This window comes from Octopus bimaculoides, chromosome 9 (assembly GCF_001194135.2).
Source record: "Octopus bimaculoides isolate UCB-OBI-ISO-001 chromosome 9, ASM119413v2, whole genome shotgun sequence".
Classification (NCBI taxonomy): Eukaryota; Metazoa; Mollusca; class Cephalopoda; order Octopoda; family Octopodidae; genus Octopus; species Octopus bimaculoides.
In genome coordinates, this window is record NC_068989.1 from 43,612,766 (window position 1) to 43,623,303 (window position 10,538).

The following is a 10,538-nucleotide window of genomic DNA, read 5'->3' on the forward strand; positions in this document are numbered from 1 at the left end:
CGAGCGTGGCCGTTTTCGTGCGGGTGACACGTAAAAGCACCCACTACACTCTCTGAGTGGTTGGCGTTAGGAAGGGCATCCAGCTGTAGAAACTCTGCCAAATCAGACTGGAGCCTGGTGTTGCCATCCGGTTTCACCAGTCCTCAGTCAAATCGTCCAACCCATGCTAGCATGGAAAGCGGACGTTAAACGATGATGATGATGATGATGATTATTATTGGGTGAGAGTGCAGCACACACCATCAAATATATGAAGCCCATTATACCCATCATGACTACCCGTCTGATAAAGGTACACCAGTCACATGCATTGCATTCATACGTGTGTGACATGGTGACCTCATATCAAGATAAAAAGCACTTGACCTTGCAGGTGGAGTCCAGTTAGAACTTTCTTTAGGTTTCGTAGCTCAACCTGCTCAAAAGATCCCTGAATAAGGGTTATTTAAGGATGATGAATGAAACACCCATGTTTCTAGAGGTGAATTATTCAAGCCCTGAAGAATCTTTCTCAACACATGGTTATGATGCTCCACCACTATCCTGCTCATTATCAAAGATGTACATATTGTCAGCTCCCAAGATTTAAGTCAAGCAACTGATAAGCAAATCTACAGTTTTGAGCAGAATATATGCTTAGCTCATCTTTTGCACCAAGACAAAACATGTACATGTTAATACTTCCTATCCGTTAAGATCAGAAGCCATGAGAGCCACTGCCTAGTATTATTATTATTATTATTATTATTATTATTATTATTATTATTTAATTTGAGTTTTGTTTTATGGTGTTTATTTTTTGCCTGCTATATCTAAATAGCTAAAATGATATTGTGCATGTGAGATTGTTTTTATCACTTATGTTTGACCTTGCAATTCCCCATTTTAGTTAGAGTAGCTTATGCAAATAACAGTCAATAAATCTTAGTGTTGATCATAAAGTGAAATGAATTTGTTCTTCCCTCCTAATCCATTTAAGCACAGGCATATATATATATATATCTGTCAAGAAGTACACAAGGTACTATTGCCGTAGTATGGCTAAATGTTCAAGAAGTTTGTTTCAGTCACAAGGTCCCTAGTTCAATCCTATTGCATAGCATCCTGGGCTTTCACTGCCTTTACTGTACTCTCATAGCAACTCACCTCAATCTTTAACACCTAATGCTCTCCCTCCCCATTCCATAGTCCATCTTTTACCAAACACCTTTGACAATGTAATCTATCATGATCATTTGATACTCCAGTTGTGCTCTGTGTACCATTGATGCCACCTTATACCCTTGCATGTGATCTCTCTTTTGTTTGCTGCCCTCACTTTGCTCTTCCCGCTCCACTTATCACCCAATCTCAGAGTGACTAGTGTTGTGGTATAACCAATATCAATGAGGGCCCTCACTTCCTTCCCTGTTAGTAACATGCAACAGGGTGCTTTTACTAGGTAGGAGTACCTACTATTGCACTAACTTTCCTTGCATATTTCCTCTATTGCACTATTTTACTAGGTAGCCTTCCTGGCTGTCTTTAACAGCTAACTTTTGACTTCAGTTCTGTACAGTTTTTCACCATGTGTAGCTCCTGCCTCCTAAAACCCTGCTTTCCTTGGCTCCTCACCACCTGCATTTTGTCACCTTCTTTCACTAAGGCAGCTGTTTCAAGTCCTGTATCTTATGGAATGGTCATACCCTAACAGATGTCTGTGCTTGGCAACTGTTGAAGGGCTGCTGACATGTAGTCCATGAAACTAGTTATAAATCTTGCTAAGTCTGCCATCTTCCTAATTTCATTAGTGTAGACATCTATTGACTCCCCATTCCACCTCACTCTTCTTAGTTTCCCATAGGCCAGAAATACTCCTTCTGTGAATACCTCTTTAAATCTTACTTTAGTTTTTTTACCACATTCAATTGATCCCGGTCATTGATCTCTAGGATACCAGCTCTAGAGATGAGTGACATCACCCTCTAAATTAACAGTATGGATCTAGCAAAGTCAGAAATATACAGGATCTTCACTTCTGGTTTCACTTTGTTAAGGTGCTTCTGTCACATCTTAATCTCACCTTCTGTGCCATCTTCTATGTTTTTACAGAAATAGCTTATAAGCAAATCAGATTAGAACCTGGTGCAGCTCTCCTGCTTGCCAGCTCTGATCAAACTGTCCAACCCATGCCAGCATGGAAAACGGATGTTAAATGATGATGATGATGATGGTGATGTACTGGCTGAGAAAAACAAAAATTTGCCAACCTGATCGTCGTCTTTTCATTATATCAACAAAAAATTTAATAATCACTGCTCTTACAAAACTCTATACACAGTAATCCTATAACAAGTTTTGGCAATAACAGGCCCACTTACTCATACACTCACCTCAAACCACAGTATCCTTACAAACTCAAAAGAGAGAAAAAAAAAAAACTGATAAAAAACACATCTCTTCCCATTCAGCTATGACTCTCCTGCCATGGTTCCCATCTGGTTCTTTATAATAATGATAACCAGAGCACTCAGAGAGCACAAACCTCTGCCAAGGCAACACCAACGTCCTCTCAACAGTTAGCCAGAGATGGTTTTTAAAATGAGAATATCTGAAATAAACTCGACTGCTCTCACAAACAACAATACTAAAAATGAACCCAACCGCTCTAAAAAATTTAGTAAAAAACAGGAAAAATTATCAAGAATCCTTTTCCGATACCAAATCAATCCCCAAATCTAATCAATTTGTGCCAGTCACGAGGCCAAACATTCCCAAAAGTTTCATCTGAATCCATCTCTTAGATTCCATTTCTAATCGATTGTATGTTTATTTTTACTTTACAGTACACTAATATCATGCAATCATTCAGAGATAGACTTCCTTCCTTACCAGTAGAGATATAGCTTTTTGAACTTTTTCCATTGTGTTCTTACTCTGGTTGTTATGTTTTCAGAGCACCCTCCTTCACTACTTCTAGGGAGACAGCCAAGCATTAAAAAAGAAATTAATTCTATAGGTACTCGTAAGATGTACTACTCATATAAAGCTCTTCTCTGTTATACAATCCCACTGTATCTTGTGCACACACAGACGTCAGCACTGATTGGCATTTCTACTTTTGGGCCTCACAGAGGCAATGTAGCTGATGATAGTGTCGCATATTCAGCACCTGTGCCAGTGGAATGTAAAAAGCACCTTTTGAACATTGGGCCTCACGGGGGCAACGACAAATGACTGAGACCTTTGGCAATATGCTGTGCTTGAGAAGAAGACCCATCAAGCCAAGTGAAATCATAGTTGTGACAGATACTGGTGTCATGCAACTGGCACCCATGCCGGTGGCAGGTTAGACCACCCATTACTCAGAGCTGTTGGCGTTAGGAAGGCATCCGGCCATAGAAACCATGCCAAATCAGACTGGGGTCTGGTGCAACCCCTCAGCTTACCAGCCCTGGTCAACTGTTAAACCCATGCCAGCATGGACAACGGATGTTAAATGATGATGACTTCCTCCTTTTTTCTCTTTTGGTCAAGAGGGAAGCTTATATCTGTGACCCTTCACAGGGTCTCTGAGATTAGTGCAAGGGAGGTAGGAAGCTGTTCTCGAGCCAATAACCTGGCCTGAGTGCTTACATAGTGGACTTTGCTAAAGGCACCCAAGGTGCCGGGCAGTGGTATTGAACTGGGCAAGAGATTAAGTCTACCATCCAAGTAAGCCACTGTAGGATCTGAACTCTGAATATAAAGAGTTGGAAGAAAACACTGCAACGTATCAGCTGTGACATTCTTAGAATTCCACTAATCCATCGTGAAGATGGATACTTTTTTTTAATCAACCCTAAAAAGAGAAAAGGCAAGTTGATCTCAACAGGATTTGAATTCAGAATACCAAGTCAGAACAAATACTGCAATGAAAGCCACTTCCCAATTGGAGGTCTTCTTTTATAGTAAAACTTTTGTCTTTGCAAAGTTTCTAAGAATTGCTTCAACATATAGAATATTTTCTTTCATTCTTTGACAGATTCAACAATGGGGACAAAGTCATTGATTGCACAGGCAACCAGTTTTAAATTTCTATTCTGGCCTCTACCCCCCCCCCCCCCCCACTCACACACTTATCATTTAATGAATATAGAAGTTATACATGAGCTACTTCAAGTTTCATGCTCAGCTATCAAAGCATGAAACTTGAAGTAGCTCATGTATAACTCTTATACCTGTATTCATCAAATTATATTTACCTCTTGCTGAATTGAGGGCTTTATTTGTTGAGTCTATCAACAAATACAATATCATCATCATCGTTTAACGTCTGCTTTCCATGCTGGCATGGGTTGGACGATTTGACTGAGGACTGGCGAGCCAGATGGCTGCACCAGGCTCCAATCTGATCTGGTAGAGTTTCTACAGCTGGATGCCCTTCCTAATGCCAACCACTCTGAGAGTGTAGTGGGTGCTTTTACGTGCCACCGGCACGAGGGCCAGTCAGGCGGTACTGGCAATGGCCATGCTTAAATGGTGTTTTTTACGTGCCTCCTGCACAGGAGCCAGTCCAGCGACACTGGCAATGACCTCGCTCGAATATTGTTTTACACGTGCCACTGGCACAAGTGCCAGTAAGGCAACGCTGGTAACGATCTCACTCGAATGGTACTTTTTACATACCACCGGCATGGGAGCCAGTCAGCGGCCCTGGCAACGATCATGCTCGGATGGTGCTCTTAGCACTGCACCAGCAAGGATGCCAGTCATACGGTGCTGTCATTGAATTTGTCTCAACAGGTCTTCGCAAGCAGATTTTAGTGTCCAATGAAGGAAAGGTACGCATAAGTAGGCTGGTTACACCCCTGGCATAGGCTACGGATTATCGTCTCACTTGGCTTGCCGGGTCTTCTCAAGCACAGCATATTTCCAAAGGTCTCGGTCACTAGTCATTGCCTCGGTGAGGCCTAATGTTCGAAGGTCGTGCTTCACCACCTCATCCCAGATCTTCCTGGGTCTACCTCTTTCACAGGTTCCCTCAACCGCTAGGGTGTGGTACTTTTTCACACAGCTATCCTCATCCATTCTCGCCACATGACCATACCAGCGCAATCGTCTCTCTTGCACACCACAACTGATGCTTCTTAGGTCCAACTTTTCTCTCAAGGTACTTACACTCTGTCGAGTATGCACACTGACATAACACATCCATCGGAGAATACTGGCTTCATTCCTTGCGAGTTTATGTATGTCCTCAGCAGTCACGGCTCATGTTTCACTGCCATGTAGCATGCGTCATACAGTCTGTGATTGTATTGAAAATACATAATAGTGAATCATTGGTATTTATATACCTGTTGACAAAATTTCAATTCTGTGCATAAAAAGTTAACAAAGTTACAACCAAATATTGTTGATAACCTTGAGCATTATTAATCCAAAACAATGTGAATAAATAAGCATTATATTTGACTGAGTAATCATCATCATTCTTTAACGTCCATTTTCCATGCTGGCATGGGTTGAACAGTTTGACCAGACCTGGCAAGCCAGGTGGCTGCACCAAGTTCCAGTTTGATTTGGCATGGTTCTATGGCTGGATGCCCTTACTAACACCAGTCACTTTACAGTATGTGCTGGGTGCTTTTTACATGGCACAGGCACAAGACTTTTTCAGGCGAGGCCTCTTCTCCAAGGAGAGCAGCCTTAAACCTTATGCTGTACCCTCCTTGAGTATAGCAAGATACCAGGTATAGGGTTGAACAAATTAACTTTGAAATAATATAGAATGTATTGTGAAGCAAATCAGTGACAGAAAAGTACCAATATATCTACTCAGTCACACTCTCATATATAATTATACAGAGTATGTTACATTCTTCAGACACCGTTTGATTTTTTTTCTCTTCTTTTTATTCTTTCTCATTCAGTCTGTTATAACTTCTCCCTCTCTCTGTCTACCCTTCCTCCATTATTCAATCTGTTACAACTTGTATCTTCCTTTTCATCTTATCTCTATCACTCCCTTATTCAATCTATTATATCTTGTATTTTTCTCTTGTCCATCTCTCTATTTCTGTCTGTCTGTTTGCCTCTCTCTCTGTTTCTCTGTCATTCACTCTCTCTGTCTCTCTCTCTCTCACTTTCCTTATTCTGTTATGAATAAATCAAATGTTCTCATATTTCCTTTCTCCATCTTCGGTTTCTTCAGGCTGACATATCTCTAAATCGCAAAGTATTAGCCGACATCGCCATCTATGAACCACGCACGTTTAAGGTATTTATGACAAGTTTCTCTGGAATTGTTTTTGTTTTATCTAAAATTTCAAATGCAAATTAAAGTTGAGCATAATGTTTTTTCGGGGTCTATAATTAAGTACCAGTTACGCACTGGGGTCAATGTAATTGACTTAATCCATTTGTCTGTCCTTGTTTGTCCCCTCTATGTTTAGCCCCTTGTGGGCAATAAAGAAATAAGAAACTTGAAGCTACAAAATAATGCATTGTTAATTCTAAACAATGTGGATTAATAAGCATTCCATTTGACAGAGTAATCTGAATACTAAAGGGTTAAGGTTTGCATAGACAGTGTTGGTCAATGTCTTCTATAGCTGTGGGTTGTATATATATATATGAACATATGCATAAATATGTGTGTGTATGTATGTGTTATTTTTGTCTTCACAATTTATGCAAATAGTGACATTTGCTTACAATTTTCCATGTGATTATGTCTGGTTATTGAGCTGTTCGTTGTTCAAATGTTTAGGAGAAACACACATACACACATATATATATATGTGTGTGTGTGTGTATATATATATACATTTATATATGCCAGTACCGCCTGACTAGCCTTCGTGCCGGTGGCACGTAAAAGCACCCACTACACTCTCGGAGTGGTTGGCGTTAGGAAGAGCATCCAGCTGTAGAAACTCTGCCAAATCAGATTGGAGCCTAGTGTAGCCATCTGGTTCACCAGTCCTCAGTCAAATTGTCCAACCCATGCTAGCATAGAAAGCGGACATTAAACGATGATGATGATATATATTATGTGTGTGTGTGTGTGTATAAATATATATATATATATATATATATCTATATATATATGTGTGTGTGTGTGTGTGTATATATATGTATCTATCTATATATATAAATATATATATATATATATATTTACACGCGCACACACACACACACGTGTGATGGGTAAATTGTCGCCATTTTATATTTTTAATTTCGCGAATGCACGTTGTTTGTTTTTGATTTTATCGACTACACAGTATAGTAGGATCAGTTGAGCACTATCTGTGAGAAAAACAGCAGTATGACGCAATTCACTTTGCCAGAAATCTGGAAACAACAAACGGCATGCTCTGCTGCTTGGAATTCATACTGGAATGAACATTTCAGAGTGTTTGGGTGTCAATCTCAGGACATGTACCAAGAGTGACCAAAATGAAACATCCAGTCAACATCATGGTGTTTGGAGTGATCACTAGTGATGACGATGTTATGCCTCCATTTATCTTCCCACACAACCTCAGACTCAACATGGAGGCCTACATCAAGTGCCTGGAAGAGATATTGCTGCCCTGGATCAAGAGGGTGGCTGCTGGAAGACCCTATGTCTGGCAACAGGACTCTGCACCATGCCACACAGGCAGGGGAACCCAGTCATGGCTGTCAGACAATTTCTGTGACCACATCACCCTTAACATCTGGCCACTTAACTCCCCAGACTGCAACCCTTTTGATTATTATGTGTCGAGTGTATTTGAGCGAGAGACCAACAAAACTTTTTGTATCACCAAAGATGATTATGGCAGCATTCACCAACTTAAACAAGGAGACTGTCCAGAAGAGATTTCGAAGTCGGCTGGAGGCTGTGGTTGAAGCCAATGGCGATTTTATCAAATAAATTTACTCGTTAGTATTTCAAGATGTTTTTATGTAATTTTGGTAGATATATCTGTTAAAATGAAATGTCTGTGTTAGTGTCATTTTTGCATAACTTAGATGACAATATATTCACCATAATATATATATATATATATATATAGGAGTGGCTGTGTGGTAAGTAGCTACTTACCAACCACATAGTTTCAGGTTCAGTCCCACTGTGTGGTACTTTGGGCAAGTGTCTTCTACTATAGCCTCGGGCCAACCAAAGCCTTGTGAGTGGATTTGGTAGATGGAAACTGAAAGAAGCCCGTCGTGTGTATATATATATATATATATATATATATATATATATATATATATATATATATATATATATACATATATATATATATACACATATATATATGTGTGTATGTATGTGTGTGTGTATGTTTGTGTCTGTGTTTGTTCCCCCAGCATCGCTTGACAGCTGATGCTGGTGTGTTTACGTCCCCGTAACATAGCAGTTTGGCAAAAGAGACCGATAGAATAAGTACTAGGCTTACAATGAATAAGTCCTGGTCAATAGAGTGGTTTGCTCTTGGGTAACTCTATGAAGTAAGATTTACTACTTGTGATCTAATTTTACAGAACCTTGTTATTTTAATCGTGAAGGCGCATGGCTCAGTGGTTAGTGTTGGGCTCACAGTCATGATGCAGGGAGTTCGATTCCCTGACTAGGCTGTGTGTTGTGTTCTTGAGCAAGACACTTTATTCCACATTGCTCCTGTTCACTCAGCTGTAGAAACGAGTCATGACATCACTGGTACCAAGCTGTATCAGACTTTGTCTTCGTCTTGGATAACATCGGTGGCATGGAGAAGGGGTGATGGTATGCATAGGTGACTGCTAGTCTTCCACAAACAACCTTGCCCAGACTTGTGCCTTGGAGGGTCATTTATGACAAAAGGGGACCTTTACTCTATTATTTTAATCATCCCATGTTATATGAATCATGGTGATAATGATGAGATTCTTACTTGCTGAATGTAGAGGGAAGGGCAGTGCCCATGGCCTCTCAACCCCACCTAAACCAATGAGATTGTTTCTAGGGAAACATTAATGTTTCCCTCGAAATTTTGTAAATCAACTCTTGTTGGAAATTCCCTTCAAACTTTGTTTTTGTGACCTGCACATGAAATGTTTTGAACCTGACCTATTTTCCATTACTTTCCAGACAGATTCAGCACAGAAATATCATCATAGCCAATATTCCGCTCAGTACCACAGATTTGCTTGTCAATTGCTTGACCATAACCACATGAGCATGTCCCTTAGTGGCTGACAATATGTGCATCTCTGATGATGAGCAGGAGTAGTGGGTGAGCATCATAGCCACACGTTGAAAGGGATTCTTTGGGATTTGAATGAATGTGACAAAAGCAAAGTTTGAAGGAAATATTAGCCATTTTTCATAATTTCTAAGGGCAAGCAAATAGGAAATAACAGTTGCTACCCAAGGACAAAAATCGTGTTACACAGTATTATCAATCACTAATATATTGATTTGATTTGAGATGATCTTGATGAGTTCCATCTTTTTTCTTTTTTTCAGAGTTTAACTGAATTAGCAAAACAACATCACAAAGAAATGGGATTCACACCAAAAGGCCTTGATGGTCCACCTCCTGGCATTATTTTGCGTACAATGCTGTGATAGAGACAATTTTTTAAATACTTTTTTGTTGTGTTTTAGATATTCTTTTCAATAAAAATTCTATCTGTAAAAAAAATAAATAATGACAAAACAAAAATCTATCCTTGCAGAGTGATTAATTATGAAATGGAAATAACTTACTTTTTAGCAAAAGGGCATTATTTGAATTTAGTACTAAATCTAAATTCATTATTCTTTCCTACTCTAGGCACAAGGCCTGAAATCTTGGGGGAGGGGGCCAGTCGATTAGATCAACTCCAGTATGTAACTGGTACTTAATTTATCGACCCCAAAAGGATGAAAGGCAAAGTCAACCTTGACAGAATTTGAACTCAGGACGTAAAGACAGACGAAATACCGCTAAGCATTTCGCCTGGCTTACTAAGTATTTATTATCAAAGCAGGCATGGTTATATAGTTATAAAGTTCTTCACAGAACCAAATAGTTCTGGATTCAGTTCCACTGTGGGGACCATTTGGAAACTGTCTTTGATTATACAGCCTCAAGTTGACCAAAACCTTGTGAGTAGAATTGAAAAATGAAAACTAAGAAGAAACCCAATGCGTGTACGTGCATGTGCATCCACATGCATGTGGATACCAACTGCACATGTCCACATTCTTTGGAATGCAGTAAATCCAGTAGTTTCAGCAGCTTTGTTACTTTTAATACGTGAGGACCAGTGGAATGAAAATACCTTACTTGGAAAGCAGATATGGGTTGGTGACAGGAAGAGCATCCATCATCATCTTTTAATGTTCGTTTTCCATACTGGCATTGGTTGGATAGCTTGACAGAAGCTGGCAAGCCAGAGAGCTGCACCAGGCTCTAGTTGTTTGTTTTGGTATGGTTTCCATGGTTGGATAACCTTTCTAATGCCAACCACTTTACAGAGTGTACTGGGTGCATTTCATGTGGTACCAGCACAGGAGCTTTATACATGGCACCAGCATGGGTGCTTTTTACAAGGTA

General features: G+C 39.9%; 1 protein-coding gene across 2 annotated transcripts in view; it reads left to right on the forward strand.

The window, feature by feature from the left end:
* Positions 1–9,662, forward strand: part of LOC106883924 (39S ribosomal protein L20, mitochondrial) — a 26,860-nt gene extending 17,198 nt beyond the window's left edge. For both annotated transcript variants that reach the window (XM_014935067.2, XM_014935065.2), the window contains 2 exons: positions 6,176–6,241; positions 9,464–9,662. In XM_014935067.2, the coding sequence (XP_014790553.1) occupies positions 6,176–6,241; positions 9,464–9,565 (168 nt within the window). In that variant the 3' untranslated portion in view covers positions 9,566–9,662. The remainder of the gene's footprint in view (positions 1–6,175; positions 6,242–9,463) is intronic.
* The last annotated feature ends 876 nt before the right edge of the window (positions 9,663–10,538 follow it).